This window comes from Engraulis encrasicolus, chromosome 22 (genome assembly GCF_034702125.1).
Source record: "Engraulis encrasicolus isolate BLACKSEA-1 chromosome 22, IST_EnEncr_1.0, whole genome shotgun sequence".
Taxonomy (NCBI): domain Eukaryota; kingdom Metazoa; phylum Chordata; class Actinopteri; order Clupeiformes; family Engraulidae; genus Engraulis; species Engraulis encrasicolus.
This window is the reverse complement of record NC_085878.1, coordinates 2,956,421-2,976,973: the sequence shown is the minus strand read 5'-3', so window position 1 is coordinate 2,976,973 and position 20,553 is coordinate 2,956,421. Positions and strand designations below refer to the sequence as shown.

Genomic DNA, 20,553 nt, shown 5'->3' with positions numbered 1-20,553 from the left:
ATAAACTAGGGGTGGGGTAAGAGCCAAGAAAGTGTAATCATATCTCATGAGATCCTTATGCTTCAATGTTCATGACATTGATGGTTCAGAGATGGGGTTCATGCAATGTAGCTCCCAGAGCAAGGCAGCATGTGTAATCAACTGTTGCCCTACATGACCGTACAGAACAAGCAAGTCAGTACGGTGGTCACATGGTTTATTGCAAATTCCCACGGCCTAACCTGTTTAATCCCCTTTTTGTGTGCATGCTGTATGTTGTATGTTATATGTCAGCACTGCCCTTGAACTATTTATTTTGTGCCTCGTTGCTCATATGTAAGGACACCCATCTCTCTCTCCAGTTTAAAAACCAGTTTACGAACGGGCAGGCCTCTAATTTTAGCCCAAGTGGGAAACTCCAACTCCCATTGTCATTGTGACACAGCACTCCACGGCACACAAGTGTTCAGTGGATACTGCACACAACGAAATTGCAAGGGGGAAGCCCCCAATGGCGCCCCAAGGGAGCAGTGCAGTGGGACGGTATGGTACCATGCTCAGGGTACCTCAGTCATGGAAAAGGATGGAGGAGAGCACTGGTTACTTACTTACTCCCCCCCAACCTAGCGGGTTGGGAGTCGAACTGGCAACCTTTGGGCTACAAGTCTGACGCCCTGACCGCTTACCCATGACTGACCATAACTGCGTGCAGACAGGGCCGCCGCTAGTCACAGGCGGTCACCTAGGGCGCTAAATGTTTTGGGGGCGCCAGAAATACTTAAAGTTCAACTAAACTAGAACGTCAAGTGAAATAAAACAGTTAAGTTTACATTCACATTAAGATTATTCATGGGCACTCATACTGTATTTACAGTAGGTACTAGATCCGATGAGCTTGATAAGATGTACAACGTTACAGATGCCAATTTCTAACTGGCCAAAAAGGAGAGAGGATGCTCGCCTAGGGCTCCAAATTGACTAGAACCGGCCCTGCCTGCGCATCATAAAGCACTGTAGTACCAGAGATTCTTTAAGTATATAGAGATATGCCAACATAATAGGTTTCTATGGGCACCTAACGTGACCAGGTACCGGTCTGCCTAAAGGGGCGTGTCATAATACTCCTAGCATTGAAAAGAACAGTCCTTAGGTCTGCCTAAAGGGGGATTTTCCCCACCTCCCCCTTGCGACAGTAGAACCCGGAAACAATGGGCCAGCGAAACCTCTCTCTTATCTACTCTCTCTAGTAGTGCAGTAGCCTGGGAACTCCCATACTGCCTTTAGTTCTACACAATCGTTTCGATCTGAAAGACAGTATGGCGAGGATGACTCATAACGTACAAGATCATGGGATCTGTGTCATAATGGCCAAGCATTCCGACCTTAACAGTTTCTCTGCCCAATCAGAGAGCAGGGCAGTGTGTCATAATAGCCAAGTATTCCGGCCCCATACGGAATTTACAATAGGCAACTCCCCAGACCTAATCTCACTTGTGATTAGGTCTGGTGTTAACCAGGCAAGTAGTGCAGTACCTACCTGCCAGGGCTCTGGAGGTCTCTGCAAAGTAGTTGACGGTGATGTCCTGTATGGAGCTGACGGCGTCCTCTGCTCTCTTCCTCCAGTCCTCCGCCTCTTTCTGCAGAGCTGAGATCCTCTTTGGTCCCAACTCTTCATATTCCAGTGATTTCTGTTATGTATGCAGTAAGCAAATAAGTTAGTAAGTAAAAATGCATTTACTATACAGTATAGCGCAGTGGTTCTCAATCTTTTTTGGAACAGGCGCCCCCTTGGCCTCATCACAAGCCTCCAAACGCCCCCCCTGACCTCATCATAAGCCTGACAACGCCCGCCGTAATATCCAAAAATGTAATGGACTAATATCCCACAATGGCAACTACGTAAGCACGTCCCCTTCTCAGCTGTGTCCTTCTCTACGCCCCCCCTAGAGCTCCCCAAGACCACCTGGTGGCCTGTACCGCCCCCGTTGAGAAACACTAGTATAGCGCTTGTTGTCACAGCTAAAAGTGGTCACCAAGTACTTCACAATAAATAACAACTGGGAAAAAAAACACAAAATGTATATACTGCATATGACAATATAAATAAAAAATGTTTCACCACTGTAAGAATCTAGAGTAGCATTTTGATTGTATGGATCCGTTCCACACTGTATCTACTACATAAAAGTTGTAGCATTACATACATGTACCTAAACGGAACATATCTAAAACCAACCCTTACCCTAATGGTTACCCTGAGGTTAAAGGATAACTTCAACCAATTTCAATATGCTGCTGTTGTATTGGTCACGCTACCCTTGACTTGTCAGTATCTGGTGATGCTGCATTTTTTGACTTGGCCCTTTCTGAAATCTGAGCTATTCTAATGGGGGCAGACTGTGTTTACATTAAAAACTTTCTTAAAATAGGCCTACTCCAAATATTATCCCAAAAGGTATCGCTGTTTGCTAGTTGTCTGCTGATGTCGCATAACCTTTTAGATGTTATTGGGAATAAATCTTTTTTTTTTTTTTAATGTTAACAAACACCTGCCCCCATTACAATGACCAGGATCTCGGAAAAGGCTACAGAAAAGAAAAGAAAAATCTCAGGCACTGACAAGTCCAGGGTAGTGTGAGCATTACAACTGCATGTTGAAATTGGCTAAAGTTATCCTTTAAGAGCTTACATTAATTATAACACAATGATGTCATGTTCATCAGGCTGGACGACAGGCTAAACTCCTGTTGCATAAAATTACGTGAAGACTATTACAGAGTAATACCTGATTACAGTAGCCACACATAAAAGAGATGAAAAGTCCTCCTGGCTCGTATGAACTGACAATAGGAGCTTTAATACGAGCAAAGGAGGATTGCTATTTTAGTCGCTGTGTGTGTTGAAAGTCACTGCACACACCACAGTCTTTTTGATATTTAGGCCATGGCCATATGCGTCAGCAGCACACAAACAGAAATGTCCTAATACTTTCAAATTCCATTAGTTTTGCCTGGCTCTGTGCGTTTGTTTCTCTGCCATGTTAAAATATAGCCTGGGGGGTCGGGGTGGGGGGGTCGATGGCTGTGTCGGTGGCGGTGGCCTTTTGTATGTCTAATGGATCCATTTTGTTGGGGTGACCTGGTATCTGCTCAAGCTCATGATTGCATTAGCCAATCACTGCAATCTTATTTCGGCGAAAAAGGAGGAAAAAAAACCTACGCCTATTGCAGAAGAGGTGGGGGGAGGCATCCTTCAGTGAGTTGAAATGTCATGAATGAATGCCAACAATATGTTCTGTGTGCAGGCTAACTCATCATCATCTGCATGATTTGATGGATACAATTCCAGGCAAAGCACTCCAGCAATTGTATTCCTTTGATATATTTCTGACAAGTCAGCACCATTCATGTCGTGTGTAAAGCTAATATCAATGGGATTTATAGTAAACAAATGGACGCATTTAGACCAAAAACAGCCACAATTACCGAGAGGACAATAGCAGACAGTTATGCGTTTCCATCCTGCCGAACAAATGCTTTCAGAATTTTTACACATTTAAATGGCAATTTAGAAAGCTATTACCCTTTGCCAAAAAAATATATTAAAAGAATAAAATCAACATATTATGAGTACTAAAGAATACATTATCATAATTATACCCTTAAGGAGTGTCAAAAGTAAGGCTTCTTGGCTTCAATGGCTTTAAGAAAACACTGCGGTGCTAACATTAAGAACATTACAGTACTGTTGTCATTCATCAGCGGCAACAGTTTTTCACCTAATCTATGCATGTGTGTGTGTGTGTGTGTGTGCATGCTGCCAGAATTGCCAAAAGGCAGTAGCTATTTATTCTGTCAATATCTGTTGTTGAGACGGAATTTTGTCTTTGAATGTCTGCCTTCACTACAGCAGTTGTGCGTGCAAAGGCATGACTATGTACAGAAACACAGATAGCTGAAACTTGTCATGTGGGGGTGCAGTGGCTCAGTGGGCTAGCGCAGTGTTTCCCAACCTTTTTTGTCCTGCGTACCCCCTAAGCCATTTTGTCATATGATGAGTACCCCCTCACCCTCATTCATGCTCTATTCCTCTATCCCAAATCCTAATGTGACTACACTCAATATATTTGCTATTATTACATCTTTCCGCGTACCCCCTGATGTGTGCTCGCGTATCCCTAGTGGTACACACAGGGTGCGATTTGTAGGGGGGGAAGGGGGGGATTGTCCCCTCTTCTGGTTTTGATATTGCCCCTTTTTCCTTCATAATTTTAATCACAGTTTAATTGATATTGCTTAAAATCTGAAGCATATCCCCCCTTCTGGTTTTCTGACAAATCGCACCCTGGGTACACATACCCCTGGTTGGGAAACACTGGGCTAGATGGCCGTACCATTATACTGTGGACCCAGGTCCGACCCTGACCCGAGGTCATTTTTCGATCCTTCCCCCTTTGTCTCCCACTCATTCCCTGCCATGCTCTCTCACTGCCCTGCCCTAAATAAAGGCCAAAAAGCCCCCGAAATATCTAAACAAGTCCGACAGACAGACAAAGATGCGTCCGTCTATGCACTCTGCCGCCTTGTGGACACAGGAGGGAATTACAATTTAAGGAATGTGTTTCAGACGGACCGACAGACAGACCAAAAGACGGACATACCCTCTTATAGAGATGCTAGGATCCATCTAAACCCCCCGCCCAAAAAAAAAAAAAAAACTGGTCTTGTGTGATTAAATGTTGTATAAAGTACTGTGGGCACGCCTGTGATGGCGGGAGAGCGGAGGGAGCGTACCAGGATCTCCATCTTGTAGAGCATGGCCAGCTCTCTCATGTCTCGAAAAGGCTGCAGCAGGTACTGATAGAAGAGCGTTGCCACGGTGACTAATTCTTTGTAAGCCTCATCTTCCTCTTCATAAATCTTTAACAGTCGGACCAAACTGTCAGCACCTTTATGCTGCTGAAGCATCTGAAAGACAGAGAGAGAGAGAGAGATGTGTTGAAGAAGGCATTATTATATTAGCCCACATCCTGCAGGAATTCAGACATTTATCAAGGTCATGGTGCCCATGACATCAGCACTTCTCTGCTTCAGAATTGACAATTCCATAACTCCTATTTTTCCCGAATAGAATAGAATAGAATAGAAGAGAATAGACCATATCAGAATAGAACAGAACAGAATAGAATAGAATAGAATAGAATAGAACAGAACAGAATAGAATAGAATAGAATATACCATATCAGAATAGAACAGAATAGAATAGAAGATATCCAAAAAGAATACAGTGGATGAAAATTGAAGAACACACACTACTTAATTGATCTCACAAACCGCTGACATTTAAAATACTGTGCATGGAATTTTAGCAGTTTTCACATTAGGTTACATTACATATCCACAGTACTCTTCTCTGACTGGCAAAACCTCCATTCCATTACATAAGCGCTGTGGTTTTAAACTCGCTAGTTTATCCTTCTTTGTACAAACTGCTGTATGCAAGTGCACATTAGTCTCTGGGGGGAACACTTTAATTAAGACCCAGTCAGCATAAGCAGCAGCCACACACACTGGCAGAGGTGACAACCACGCAAAAGTCTGTTTGCAAGAGAGAGCCTGAGAATGAGAACTGGAAATGGTTTGTAAGGGATAGAGAGAGGGGGGGGTCGGGGGTCGGTGAGGGAGGTATACAGTGAGCATGTCTACGTGAGTCAGAAGAAGGGGGATTTTGCAGCCAGTAGATTTTCTCTAAAGTGTTCTCTGTGCCACCCACCACTACTGCAGCTAGCCCTGTAATCAGAGAGAGAGAGAGAGAGGGGGGGGGTGTTGTGGAGAGTGAGAGAAGAGGGACCTGGTGTGTGTGTGTGTGTGTGTGTGTGTGTGTGTGTGTGTGTGTGTGTGTGTGTGTGTGTGTGTGTGTGTGTGTGTGTGTGTGAGTGTGAGAGAGAGAGAGAGACAGAGAGAGAGAGAGGATGGGACCAGGTGTGTGCGTGTATGTGTGTGTGGCTGCTTATGTGTGTGACAGAGAGAGAGAGAGAGAGAGAGAGAGAGAGAGAGAGAGAGAGACAGAGAGAGAGAGAGAGAGACAGAGAGAGAGAGAGAGAGACAGAGAGAGAGAGAGAGAGAGAGAGAGAGAGAGAGAGAGAGAGAGCATTGCACTGCTTCTACTCGCGGTGGAGCCATAATCCACATCCACAGCACACCCACCAGACCAGAGCTATTAAATACTAGGGCTGGGTTCAAAAGATCGAATCGCGATTCAATATCGATTCACGTTCGAAAAGGGTGATATCGATTCACAACTTTGTGGATCGATCTTTTGCCGATCATTATAGGCGCTATTTACTAATCCACATCCTGTAGCTCTCTTCCATCGTTTCCCACTTATTTCTCACATACCAAGATATTTCATGTTTGTGTGGGCATCAAAGGCTGAGAAATGTAGGTTTTTATAACCGGTCCTAGAATTCTAGGCATAAATGGGTTAAAGTGAAAGCCCAGCAATACAAAAGATCGATATCGAATCGAATTGGATCGAATCGTGGATCGAATCGGATCGTAGCCTTCTGGATCGGAATCAAATCGATCCAGGAAATCTGGATCTATTCCCAGCCCTATTAAATACACATACAGTCAGCTACACATGGCAATTTCCTCTCAAATCCAGCCTCAGAGGCAGGCATTACTGGACTAGACTGGTAGTGGTGGTGGAGTATAACAGGGAATGGAAACACACACAGACAACCACAACCAAAGTGTGAGGGTACAGCACATGAAAAAATGTCAAAAGTAGAAGTTTAAAAAAGAAAAAAAAGAAACGCAGCTTCCTTCTACAGACACAGGTAAATCTGAGTAACCAGTAGACTTGTGTACTGTCTCACGATCAGCTATATCTCTGTGCTGGTTGGATCAAATTTGTTGTGGGTTCTTGTTGGGTTTTTAGTGTTTTGATTTTCCAGAAACAACACAATCTATCTCTATCTTATTAGGCACAATGGACTAACTAGCGTAACAGTCCATTAGTTATATTGTATGTGCTTTGCAACTGTGTGTCTTATCCATTTTTTTTGTATTTGTTTTGTTTTTTTTATGTTGGGGGGATATGTTACAACAAAATTCCTATCAACTTTGTTGACATGGCAAATAAACTCTTGAATTTGAACTTGTAATGTCAATTGCAGTATTGAGTGTTCGCAAGAAGATGCAACATCGACACCCTATCTTGTTTCAGAGGTAGCCCAAATAATAGTGGTAGTTGTGTCAGAGGACAACCCCCAGTAGAGGTGTGACCATGACGATGCTCAATTTGATGCAATCACATGGCTGGTGACACATGTGATATTCCAAACACAACAGCAATAACACATGATGCCTTCCTTTTGCTTGTAAAATTATGCTTACCGGTATTTGTTTGGAGGGATTATGTGTCCCACTTTCTGACATACGTCTCTGAAGTTAATTACCCAGGTATAATAACCTAATTGCCTGTCTAGTTATTAACCCTATTCTGTCAGCAAGGTCTGGTAATAATGCAAGCCTTGGGCTAGCCCTGAGGTGAAATATCAAATGACCATCCTGCATATGGGAAGGAACATGTCTATGACCATAATCTTCATCACCCAGAACAATGCAACCGTTTCTTCCCCATTGCCTTCTAAACCTACAAATACTTCTAGCGTATTTAATGCTTCGTTACCGTCCACCATCTGTAGAGGGCCACCTGTCATCGAATAGGATTCTTTCTTTCTACAGTGCAATCAGCAGACCTCACCTTGCGCAGAAGATCTTTCGCCCTGGCCACTTCATCCTCCATGGTCTTCCTTTTGAACTCTTGGAGGTTTTCAAAGTATTCCTCGACATCTCGTTCATCGTTGTTAAATAAGGAATCTAACACAATCTTACGGCCACACACGTCAATGGCTGTGCTAAAGTATTTCTCGAGCTGTCGACAGGGGGTATCCAAATCTTTCTCTTGTTCTTCTGGGTTCGCTGTCCGGTTGAAAAATATTAGGTCCCATATGTTGCCCTCTTCAAAGTCTGTCAGGTCAGGGAAATACGGAGCCAATACGTCACCAACACATGTAAACTGGCGATGGATATTTTTGAGATCATTGACAGAAAACAATCCAGCCCAACTTGTTTGTGCATCTGCTAGTTCTTCTTTGCGTTTCTGTCTCTGAAGTGTTCTGTTGTGACAAGTGACAGCGAATTTAGATTCGATCACGTTCCACTGGACGATGAATCCTAATTTAAATATCTCGTTTTCATCAAACAAATTAGTTTTGATAGCGACCCAGCCTTCCAGACTGTCCAGCCGATCAAAATCTACACTAGTCATTTTCGGTAAACATATACAACTCCAAAAAATTATCGCTAGCTTCTGTGTTTACACCGTCCGCCATTTGCATGACGTAGTTATCCTTTTACCTTCAACTTTGACCTTTTGATCACATGGTCGGGAAATTCCATATCACGTTTTTCTGATTTTTTAGGATGAAAACTCCTCGTTTTAAAACCGTATTATATAAAGCTTGTAATACATATACAGTTACAATGTTATTACAGCTTGCCAAATTGCAGTCTCCATTGTTAAACTACTTTCATGTGCGTTTCAACACAACACTATGGGGGTGAAATATGAGCAGCTGACTTGGCTGTTGCCTTCTATATTTGTCACAAGTTACATTTTGCTTCTCCTGTTTGGTGTGGCAAACCCAACCTCTTTACCAGACAACACAGGGCACTGAAATTACCATTTCCGCGGACTGAAAGCCTTTATAAACCTGTAAGTGAAGTGAAACCAGCATGGGAATCTGCTTTGCAGTAAAGTAGATAGACAGTCTGGCATGATACACAGCTGTAGCCTAGCCTACTTAAATTGTAAACATAGCTGATGTTTCCATGTTCTTTACTGTAGGCTACCATTATGTAGGGCCAACAGAATGACACAGTAAAGAACACAGTGGTGGTACCTACAATCTATGAGTGTACAGCTTAAGTGTTCTTATCTTTTATTTGCCTTATTTGCAGCCAGTGTACAGGCTTTAGGCCCTTCCCTTCTCAACATGGATGTGTATGGAGGAGAGCTGGATGTCATCTCAGAGGAGATGACAGTGAGTGATGATGAAGAGCATGTTGTTGAGGATCACTCCACTGCATTCATGAACAAGTACATGGAGAATCTGCCAACCGCTGCAGCAGGGCCACAGGCCACAGCCGCTCAGGTCTCATCCTTCCAGAGGTTTTCTGTGGATACAAATGAATCTCTACATTTTGAACCTGCCATGCCAGAAGGAGATGGGAACGGGCTCGCACAGGGCGGCGATGACGTGTTTCTGACAGACGATCAAGACGAATCAAAAGAATTGATGGAGGGGCGCACGGCTCAAACTGACAGCGACCCTCCTGACGCCTACTGCACCGTCTGTCAGACGCCTACACATGCATTCAAGACGCCTACAGGGCTCCACAGGAACCACAGGGTTATCTTACTGAAAAAGGCAGCTCAGGAAATCAAGGTAACTTTGTAGGCCTCTCTCAACAACATTCCCATATTGTGTAGAGACTTTGTCATGATGAAATCATAAACACATTACCTCTGCAGAATGACATCAACAAAACAAGAGGCAAGTTGGAGGAAAGGATTACACAGATGGAGAATTTTGTGGGCAACCTTGAAGAGATATTCATCACGGTGGAGGTAATATAACTCATTTTATGTTCGTAGCCTACAGTTGCATGGGAAAAGGTGGCAGTGCATGGGCGAAAGTGTCAGATGATAGACAATTGCAAGAAAAATCTGTATTTTATCCCATAAATGATTGATGTAATCAAAGAGAGGGCCTGGGTCTTAAAAGTTGTCTTTTGTTGTGTAGTGGTGGTGTGTTGGCTTTGTATATACTAGAGTAATTCAAAATCAAAAGATCTAAAGCTCACATTCAGTGAAAGCTAAAAAGAGATGCCCATATAGAAGTGGGTTTTTCAGGCCCTGCCGTGTCCAACCGGTAGGGCACTTGTCTGCCATGCGGCTGACCCGGGTTCGATTGCCGGCCCTGATTCTTTGCCTACCCTTCCCCGTCTCTCTCTCAATTCGCTTCCTGTCCACCTCTCACACTGTCCTATCAAATAAAGTCGAAAAAAAAAACTTTTTTTAAAAAGTGGGTTTTTCTATAAATTATTTTAACAAAACATCTGTGCAGGAGAACTTTGGGCGTCAGGAACAGAACCTGGAGCAGCACTACAACGACGTGCTTCAGACACTGGCGCACCGGTACGACGAGCGGGCCTCAGCCCAGGAGGACGAGAAGAAACACAAGCTGGAGTCCCTTTACAACCAGCTCATCAGCTGCGGCAAGATGATGGACGACTCCAAAGAGCTGATCGAACGAGCCCAGGCCCTCCACAGAAACGAAAACAAATACGCATTCCTTCAGGTCAGTTCATTTATGTGTGTAATGAATTGTGTGTAATGAATTGAAGTGTAATGAATTCCGTCGTAATGAATAGAACTGTAATAAACTGAAAACACTTCATCCGTTTATATTGGTTTTTGTCTCATGACTTTTGAATTACATTTCACAGAGGGTAATGCCCATTATGAAGCAGTAAGTATCTGTGATTGCAGTGTCCCCCTTGCTGTTTGACAATGGGAAATGAGATGGCTATGACTCTCTGTTGTGCCACAGATTATGCCCCCCTTGTGTCTTTTTTAATATACAGTATGACTTGATTATTGTTTTGACATTAATTGGATATGAGCTTGCAAGTGCAAGATGTGCTGTGTTGATGTGGATTGTCAGACTCTTTTATTGCATTATTTCACTGCTTTGTCCAACAGTGTCTGTAAACATATTGTACTGACTGACATGGTTTTTATCATACTACATTTCAGCATGCTCCTGGGTCAAAGACGTGTTTGTCAATCAGTGTTACGGACACCTTCCACCGACTGTAACTGCAAAAAAACGTGATTTAATTTTTTTTTCAAGTGAATGGATGACAGCCGAGGCTTTCATGAATTCCCTGTAACAATAAATAAATAAAAAGAGTCATTTTTTTTACAGTTACAGTCAGCAGAAGGCATCCGTTACACTGAATGACGATGCCATTTTGCACGTCTTTGACCCTCCTGCTTTTTGAGTTGGATTGTGAGTAGGGTTGCCAACTCCCTGTGGTAAAAAGGGACACTTCATTCTCACAAGGTCTCTGGGGGTCCTCCCCCAGAAAATAAATGTATTTCTTAGATGCAATTTCCTTGCATTTAAACCGAGTTGCATCCCGTTTCGGCTCAACACGAAACTGTACTTTTATTTATACGTAGATATTGGGTGATTCCGTATTTCAAGGGATGGTTGGCAACCTTAATTGTGAGTGAATATTTTTCGGAAGCAGCAAGGTTTTCATGTGTGTTTTTCAGACGCTCTGATCTTGACAAGTCAAAAAAAAAAGTATGCTTGTTGTAGGCCTATACATTACAGTTGTGTATATTTGACCTACAACAGAATCGAGGGGGTTGCCAAAGAGGAGCTGGATCTAAAGATTGCCACCAACTTGGAGTTTGACGTCTCAACAGCTGATCTGTCCGATGTGAAACAAATGATGGACTCCATCAATGCTGTCCCAGGTTATTAATCACCCTTTTGCCTTTATCCATTGTCAGTGTGTTACTACAGTACATGGTGAAATCATCACACCCACTGTGCATATGACAAATAACAGACCAGGCTGTTCCCTGTGGAGATACATTAGTGGTCCATCACACATCAGCTGTAATTCACTTGACATAATAATTATGGTGTCGTAAAACACAAAGAAAATAAGATAGCCGAGGAAGGAACCCTTATTATGAAACTTTCACTGTCCTTCCTGGCTTCAGGCATCATTTAGATGTCAGTTATGTGCTATTGTTTGGCAGGGATATGTGATGAACTATGCGCTTATTAACACTTCTGAAAATAGGAAAACTAGAAAACAACTCTTAGAGTAGGAAAGGCCCCAGCGAAATCAGAAATAACTTGATGTCGTTTCATCCCGTGGCTCAGCAAGGTGATTAACTTGAAAATGCTGCCTAGTTCGCCTGTAAATTTTAAGTATTGAAATGATCAATCCACCTTGTTCCATAAACACACACACCCCAACGCACGCTACAAACCTATTTACACATCTTCGAATATTTTTCGTAGATTCACATTAATAAGAAGACGTTCTACACAGTATAATTAAGAAAAGGCTTAATATTTTTGTTATTACTGCATATTTTAATAGTTACTATTCTATGGTTTGTTTGTGTTTTCTCTTTGCCTTGTGCTGCAGCTCCCTCAGCACCAGTCATGAACCCTCAGATCCCCAACTCTGCCACCTACACCTCTCTGAGGGTCTGCTGGAGCCTGTTCTCAGACGACACGGTGGAGTACTATGAGCTCTACAGCAGGCCTATCTTTGAGGACATCACCGTGGAGGCTGACCTGGAAGGTACATATGATACCAGGAAGTATGTCAGGTGGTTTCACTCCATCAGGTTGTGGTTTTTATCATTTTGCCCGGAAAACAAGTTTTCTTGTAGAATTTTGAATATGTCTCCCCAGGATCCAAGGCTGTGTCATCAACACTCAGAACTCAGGAAACCAAATTCTTTAGTTAATACTGCAGTCACTCATCATCAACACATGGCATTAAAACATATTTTGGTGAAAAGGTTTGTTAACATAGAGCACAGGACATGCAGTAGATACCACATTTGTCTGACCTTTCAGATTTCTAAAATGAACTAAAAAAAAAATTCAATCTATTAATTTATTCTGACATTATCCTAAACATGTTTGTTTCTTTTGGATTCGTTACAGCTCTGTTGGAAGTTTTCTATTCCTGTTACAGTTGATTAACTTTATTTTTTTATATTTATGTGTAGCCACCAAGGTGAGGGTGAAGGAGACTCACTACACCGTGACTAACCTGCTGCCCAATGCGCAGTATGAGTTTTGGGTCACCGCGACAAACACCACAGGCATCAGCCCCACCAGTGAGAAAGCGGTCTACATGACGGGTAAAAAAAAAAAGATAGAGAGAAATCGCAAGAGTGAGAGAGAAGTGACATTTCTTAGTCTTGGCAGAGATACAACTGACCTAAATTCAACTCGGTGAGTTCCAGTGACGTCACCTCTCTCGTGTGAATGTGTGTGCGTGTGTGTGTGTGTGCGTGTGTGTGTGCAGTCCCATCCCCTCCTGTCATCAAGCCACGCGAGTGCACAAGTTGTCCAGAGGCGGCGCTCATTCGCTGGGAATCAGGCAACACCAACCCTGTGGACTCATACACTCTGGAGCTGATAGAGATGGGAGCCGAGTCCAGTACAAGCACTGTGACTGAGTAAGGAAGCACTGTATGTGTATCTATCTACAGCTTTGCAACAGGAGTATTATGTTACATTAAGCTTAGGCCTACTTGGCCCCGCCGTGGCCTGATGGTAGGGCACTGGGCTACTACGCTGGCGACCCGGGTTTGATTCTGGCCTGGGTCATTTGCCGATCTCTCCCTGTCTCTCTCTACTCACTCATCTCCGGTCTGTCCTTCACTGTCCTGTCAAGAATGAAGGCGAAAAGCACCAAAAATACTAAGGGGAAAAAAAGCTTAGGAATACTCTCTTTTCCAGGCGGACCTGCAGAGAATTAAGTGCATGTTGTGAAATAATAATAGATGCCTTTCAGGGCACCCTAGTTGAGCATAATGATGATGATGACAACGATGATTATGAAGATGTAGGAAAGTCCTTCACTCGAATGAATTTTCATATTGGATAAAGATATTTAAGTAAAAACATATAAAAGAATTACTCTTTCATCAGGCCACAACTGTCCCCAAATTTTGCATCATGTATTGCAAACTTGCAATTCAAAGATGGAAAAAACCCCGAAATAAATTACATTTTATCAGCCTCACTCGCACTTGTGTACAGGTCAGTAGGCTGTTTTTAATTAATTAGGCCTTAAAATCTCCAAAGTGCCTACCAGCAAAGTGATTGAATTAGTGCCCTAGAAAGCCACACGCAGTAGCCTCTGCAAGTCACTGTTTCATGCCACTGTTGCAAGTTGCCTTGAGCTTTGATGACGCCCTTTTGGGTCTGGACTGGAGAAGTATACTTTAATTACTAGGGCTTCTCTCTTACATCTACCAGAGTAAGGCAAGGCAAGGCAAGTTTATTTATATAGCGCATTTCATACACAGGTGCAACTCAATGTGCTTCACAATGTTAACAAATGTAAATGAAAGGAAACAGGGAAGAAAGAAGGAAATGAATTAGAGTGAAAAAACATTTAAAACATTAAGATAAAACATAAGGTAAAAATAATAATAAAATAAAATAAAACAAATTAAATAAACATAAAAATAAAAATAATAATAATAAAAAAAGAATGATATGTAATTTAAGCTAGGGGAAAGCATCTGAGAACAGCTTTGTCTTGAGTCTAGATTTAAAGCTATCAATAGTGGGTGCATTTTTTACGTCATCTGGAAGCTGGTTCCAAAGCTTTGAAGCATAGAAGCTAAAGGGAGTACTGATGAGGTTCATCAGGGCCGGATTATCCATAAGGGCCAGTGGCACCGGGCCCAGGGGCACCAACCATTTACAGCCAGATAGGGGGGCACCACATGTGTGGGTGTGTGGGTGTGTGTGTATGTGTTGTTTGGGGCTATGAATGAACCCATGACATATGGATGTGCTTATTTGTTCATGTACTGTATTTTAATTTTTGTTTTACCTGTCCAGGGACTGCAGATGAAAATTAGCTATATAGCTAATCTGGCACAAGCCATCTTTTTACTTCTGTAAACAATGTCTATTGTGCATGGTCCCTGCTGAACTAAACAAAATAAACTAAAAATAAACATGACACAAACTTTACAAATATTGTTCATTAACGGGGGCACCCACGTGCACCACAGTGTCCTGGGTTCATTGGATGAGGAAGGACACACTTACAGCATATTTAGCTCAAGTCCTCCAGTCGCTTAATGCAACCATCGATTGTGCTTACAACTAAACTCTTTGGATAAAATGACTTAGATGAATGAGAAGATTTGGCATCATTACCTGGCCACCTGGAGGGTGTTGGGCCAGGTGTGACGGAGGTCATCTTGCACCTGTTCAACCCCGTTACACTCTCCCACTTAAACCTCACTCCCATACGGGTCACGGCACCACTGTGACGGCGGTCATCTTGCCCCTGTTCGTCCCCCTCGGGGATCGAACCTGCATCCTTGTCAACTACAACGCTCCAGCAATGGGAGACACAGTACGATACCGCTGGGCCAAGAGACTTGTCTCTCGGCCCAACGACACGAGACTGTATGAGGCTAACGGAGGGAGGTTTTACCAACGTTCCACGCCAACTCTGTGCTAGTTAGCCTCCGTTACACAGGCAGCATTACAATGACCATGTCTGTCTGTCTGTGTGTCCAGCCGCAATTTTTTTTTGATGCCTCTAGGGGCGTCAAACATACACACACACACACAGCATTTGCGTCCAGCATTGGCAGAGGGACAGGTTGCATGTCTGATTGCTCTTGCTTTGATGTGCACAGGTCTATTGTGGCCATCCCTACTTGTGAGTGCCTGGTTCAACTGCAGCCGGGGAAGCATTATCTGATTTATGTACGAGCTGTGAACATCGGAGGTCCCAGTGAGAGAAGCGAGTCATTTACTGTGTCCACAACAGGTGAGATCCCATACTGTACACCACATTACACTGAGTGGATGCTTCAATTTTCTCAGTTTCAGGATCAGCGTAGTTACTGCACTTTGCCTTTGTAGGGCAGTATAGTCCCTGGATAATGCTGAAGACCACTTCAGCCATTATGTGTTAAAGAGGGATTCAAACCTGCTGCAACAATCTGATCCCAAAACCGACTCTCCAACCATTAACAACTGCCCTCACTGCCCACGCTTAGCCATCTCCAGGAGTTATGGAGAAGTCAATGTAGCCATATCAACATCCAATTTGTAAACATCGGCACAAATACTCTGATTTTGTCAACATCAGAGTATTTGTGCTGATGTTTGCAAATTGGATGGTCCTAATGAATTAACAAATAGTTTGGCAAGATAGGATAATTAACTGAAATGATTGAAATGAAATGATCATAAAGTAAAAGTTGTACCATATGGCACATGCCAAACAGACTGGCCATATGCTACAACTTTTACTTTATTAAGTTGGAATTGAGTCCTGAAGAGATCGGTGTGTGGTGATTTCCAATAGGACAATACCATTTTACAGAGAATGAAAGAAATGTAATGTGTGTAAATCATAGTCCTCCTGATGTTTGTTCAGAACTCTTGTTTATCTGTGGTGAAATTAAAGCCAGTCTCTTTTTCAGGTACACTGTTTCATCTTATGGAGGACACAGCACATCCATGTTTGAGTGTTTCTGAGGATGGATTCACAATGTTTTACTCTGAAGAGGAACTGCCTTTGAGTGAAATGATCTTTGGTGACAACACATTTGCAAGGTGGGCTTCTTTTCTGATTTTAGATCAAGCAATGATGTATGGTACATTGTTGAAAACACCAGAACTCTGATGAGCAACAGATAACCCTAATGTAATAATATATATATTTTTAAATGCAGCAACTGTTTGCAGTATTTTCACATTCAAATCACTACTCTCTAACTCTGCAATAATACTGCAGCACACAAGAGAAGCGCAAAATTTGGAGTTGTATGCAAAATTTTAGGTTCATATTTTAAGTTTTAGCTCTTAATCTTGTGTATGTACAGGGGTTAGACAAAATATCTGAGACACCTGTCATTTTAGTGTGGGAAGTTTCATGGCTCAAGTGGACCAGTCTCTTGACCAATCTTCATTAATTGCACATTGCACCAGTAAAGTGAAGTGTGAAGGTTCAATTAGCAGGGTAAGAGCACAGTTTTGCTCAAAACTGTGCAATGCACACATTATGGGTGACATATCAGAGCTCAAAGATGAGAAATTCTTGGTGCGCGTGTAACTGTTGCATCTTTGACCAAGACAACAAGTTTTTGTGATTTATCAAGAGCTACGGTATCCAAGGTAATGTCTACATACCACCAAGAAGGATGAACCACATCCAACTGGATTAACTGTGGATGCATAGTGATATTAGTTACAAGCAGCCAGAGGCAATTCGATGGTCAGGCGGGGCCCCAAGCGAAAATGCAAAAGAATGAACATTTGAACCAAAATCGCCACTACTGTGGTGAAGTGTGGGCTGTCATTCACTATCTATGGGCTTGAGGGCCCCAAGCAAGGTTTTTCAACAGTTTCTTCCCAGCAACAGTGAGAGTTTTCTATTTAATTCTATTTATTGACTCAGAGGGCCTGCACAAGAGTTCCTATGTGCTTGGACTACTAGTTTATGCACAAATGGCAAATAAAGTACTTTGAACTTTGAGCAGCTGCCTGCCTTGCCTTGCCTTGCCTGGTGGCAAGATGCGCCTCTGCAAGCAGCTCAGCTGCACTGCAGTAGCCCGGTAACAGCTCTAGCGTTCCTGCTCCAGGTGTGTGGCAGTGCTGGGGGACTTGATCCCAGTTCGCACGAAGCACTACTGGGAGGTGGAGGTGGACCCTCACACCGAGTACCGCATAGGGGTGGCCTACGAGGACACGCAGAGGAACGCCTACCTTGGAGGAAACAACAGCTCCTGGTGCATGAGGCACGTCCTCACCCCGGTCCGGTAAGCTTCTCATCATGGTCTCATGGGACCTGTCCCATCTTATTCCAGCAGCTCATTTTAGGTTGTAAAAGTACAGTCCCACACACCATGCAGACAACACTTCATACAGTATATGAAAGTCAATGTCATGGTTTTTTTAGGGGATATTTCAGTTTCCTTCTTTTATTTTTTTGTTTTAAAGATTTTTTGGGGGTCTTTTTCGGCTTTATTGACAGGAAAGTATGTGAGAGGTGGACAGGAAGCGAATGGAGAGAGAGAGACGGGGAAGGATCGACAAATGACCCGGGCCGGGAATCGAACCCCGGTCGGCCGCATGCCCTACCAGTTGGCCACAGCAGGGCCTAGCCCTAGTCTCCCTCTTCTATAGCCTGGGCTGTTTTTCTTTTCCGTGTAATTCCCCATGGATGAAAGCATCCGCTCTCTCTAATGTAAAGCACGTCATGATAACTCTATAGAGCACGGAGGTGCCAAGGGAGATGATGAGGTGTGAGGTCTAGTTATTTAAGGTGGCTCTAATTAGTGTATGGTATTTTCTAATAAGGACAGGAGGAAATGCTGAAAAAGTGGGACACCTTTAAAGAGATCAAAAACTTACTTGTCATGTCGCTCTCAGTATAGCAACTTAAAGGGACACTGTGCAGGAAATGGTCAAAAAAGGTACTGCAACTATGCTGCTCATTGAAACTGGGCTGCCTATCGCCAAATTTGATCTTTACATGAAAGTTTACTAAGTAATAAACAAATATTTTCTAGTATGGTCCAAGTACAGTCATTTTTGCAGAAATTTTTGGAAATTCAAAATGGCGGACCATGGAGATCCACCTTTTCATGTATGAAAAGTGCAATTTTTCCAGTCATAATGAATACTTAATTTGATGCTGGTGGTAAGTATTCATGAAAAAGGTAACATTAGTGAATGGGCAGCATGAATTCTGGAAATAAAGAACTAAAAATCTCACACAGTGTCCCTTTAAGTGATGAGGGTTAGGCCTACAGCACAACCAACAGCACCCATTTACCCATCCACCCAGGGCTTCAAGAAACACCCACTCTCCGTAGTATTGTAGTCAGTAGAGGGACAAGGAATAAACGCAGGGCTTTGCCATCAAAGGGGACACGTTTATCTCCTCAGCGCTTCTTTAAGCGCGTTTAAGCTTCAGACCTGCCAAAGAAATGTAATTGTGAAATGCCCATAGAATGGCATTACCCATTTAGGTTGCCATGGAAACGCCTATTTTCAGCTCACAACCCAGAGCAGAGTAGCTACTGAGATGGGCAAGGCGTTTGCAAAGTCTTCATTCAGCTGCTGTAGCTCAGTGCAAAATAATTAGAGATGTCCGATATTGGCTTTTTTGCCGATATCCGATATGCCGATATTGTCCAACTCTCAATTTTCGATTCCGATATCAGCCGATACCGATATATGTGGGTTATTTTTTCCTCATAATTTTTTTTAGATAACATTACAAATCTGCTGTTGTGGAACAAAATATGCTTAATTGTATTGTAATGCCCCACTAGATGCATTCTCGAATGCAACAAAGCTTTTAAATATTCACATCGTCTGTGGGCCGATATTATCGGACATCTCTAAAAATAGTCGCGCTGTAAGCTGGGCCACTGACACCATAAGCGCTGTGCACAGACAGGGACAAGATGGTGCTAAAGCACCTGCCCCTTTGCATCACTGGATACAAAAAAAAATCCCTTTTTGAAAAATTATTTTGTAATGTTTTTTGTTACAATGTACTGTGGTCCATGTTGACATGATACAACAAAAACATTTGACAATAAATGCCCTGATAATACATAGCCAGCCGAAAGTTCTACATGTCCCCAAACACTCCCCTTCAGCACCTGCCACCCAAAATGTGACGCCACTGACTGACACGTTTTACTGGGCCCAGGACAGAATCATCTGACGGCCACCGCCAGCCCCTCTATGGATCCGTTGGACTTCATTTTCTCCCCAAATACTCAGATTCTCTTCCTTCTCCCTCCATCCCTCCCCAGGCATAAGTACGAGTTTCTCCACAACGGCTGGTCCCCGGACATCAGGATCACCAGCCACCCCTTGAGGATCGGCATGGCTCTGGACTACGACAGGGGAACGCTGTCCTTCTTCAACGCGGACCTGGGGCAGCACCTCTTCACCTTCGAGTGCCAGTTCCTGCACTACGTTCACCCCTGCTTCGCCCTCGACAACCCGGGAGCACTCGCACTTAGAATGGGCATCCCTTCTCCTCATTACATTAAGCTGATCTGACCACCACACAACCACTTCTACAGACATTTTACAAATGTTACCAAAATAAATTGCCAAATAATAATTGATTATAGACGCTATACAGTGAGGAGAATAAGTATTTGATCCCTTGCTGATTTTTTTTGGTTTACCCACTAATAAAGACATGATCAGTCTTTAATGTTAATGATAATATATATTCTAATATGGAGAGACAGAATATCAAAAAGAAAATCCAGAAATTAACTCTAAAGAATATATAATAATTGATTTATATTTAATTGAGGGAAATAAGTATTTGATCCCCTGCCAACCATTAAGAGTTCTGATCCCGCAGATCAAATGGCACTTCCAATCAACTTATCTGAATTGAACACACCTGTTAATAGTAACCTGCACAAAAGACACATTGAATCTGCAGAATCAGTCCATAGAATCAGTCAATCAATCAAACTAAACTCGCCAACATGGGACAGACCAAAACGCTGTCAAAGGATGTCAGGGACAAGATTTTAGAACTCAACAAGGCTGAAATGGGCTCCTGGATATTAAAGAGCAAACTGTTGGTGCATTTCTTCCCAATTTTAGGACATACAAAATGATCATCAATCATCAATCTT

General features: G+C 42.9%; 2 protein-coding genes across 2 annotated transcripts in view; one reads left to right on the top strand and one right to left on the bottom strand.

Moving 5' to 3' along the window:
* The window catches only part of LOC134438721 (WASP homolog-associated protein with actin, membranes and microtubules), a 37,989-nt gene extending 29,609 nt beyond the window's left edge, over nt 1–8,380 (bottom strand). Inside the window, exons 1-3 of the mRNA XM_063188356.1 lie at nt 7,750–8,380; nt 4,773–4,946; nt 1,517–1,667 (exon numbers count right to left, since the gene is read on the bottom strand). Coding sequence (XP_063044426.1) covers nt 1,517–1,667; nt 4,773–4,946; nt 7,750–8,316 — 892 coding nt within the window. The 5' untranslated portion in view covers nt 8,317–8,380. The remainder of the gene's footprint in view (nt 1–1,516; nt 1,668–4,772; nt 4,947–7,749) is intronic.
* Nucleotides 8,381–8,614: 234 nt separating this feature from the next.
* On the top strand, nt 8,615–20,030 carry LOC134438727 (fibronectin type III and SPRY domain-containing protein 2). Its single transcript, XM_063188361.1, has 13 exons — nt 8,615–8,763; nt 9,009–9,496; nt 9,583–9,678; nt 10,178–10,411; nt 10,560–10,582; nt 11,480–11,601; nt 12,291–12,449; nt 12,886–13,020; nt 13,188–13,341; nt 15,556–15,689; nt 16,351–16,483; nt 17,512–17,688; nt 19,702–20,030. Exons 2-13 carry the CDS (start codon nt 9,044–9,046, stop codon nt 19,952–19,954), a joined length of 2,073 nt encoding a protein of 690 aa, XP_063044431.1. The 5' UTR covers nt 8,615–8,763; nt 9,009–9,043; the 3' UTR covers nt 19,955–20,030.
* The last annotated feature ends 523 nt before the right edge of the window (nt 20,031–20,553 follow it).

Excerpts from the sequence above, each read along its gene's own strand:
- LOC134438727 (XM_063188361.1), top strand. The coding sequence starts at position 9,044 with ATGGATGTGTATGGAGGAGAGCTGGATGTCATCTCAGAGGAGATGACA. Across the intron at positions 9,679-10,177 it reads AGATATTCATCACGGTGGAG|GAGAACTTTGGGCGTCAGGA; the intron begins GTAATATAACTC and ends ACATCTGTGCAG. Across the intron at positions 13,342-15,555 it reads AGTACAAGCACTGTGACTGA|GTCTATTGTGGCCATCCCTA; the intron begins GTAAGGAAGCAC and ends TGATGTGCACAG.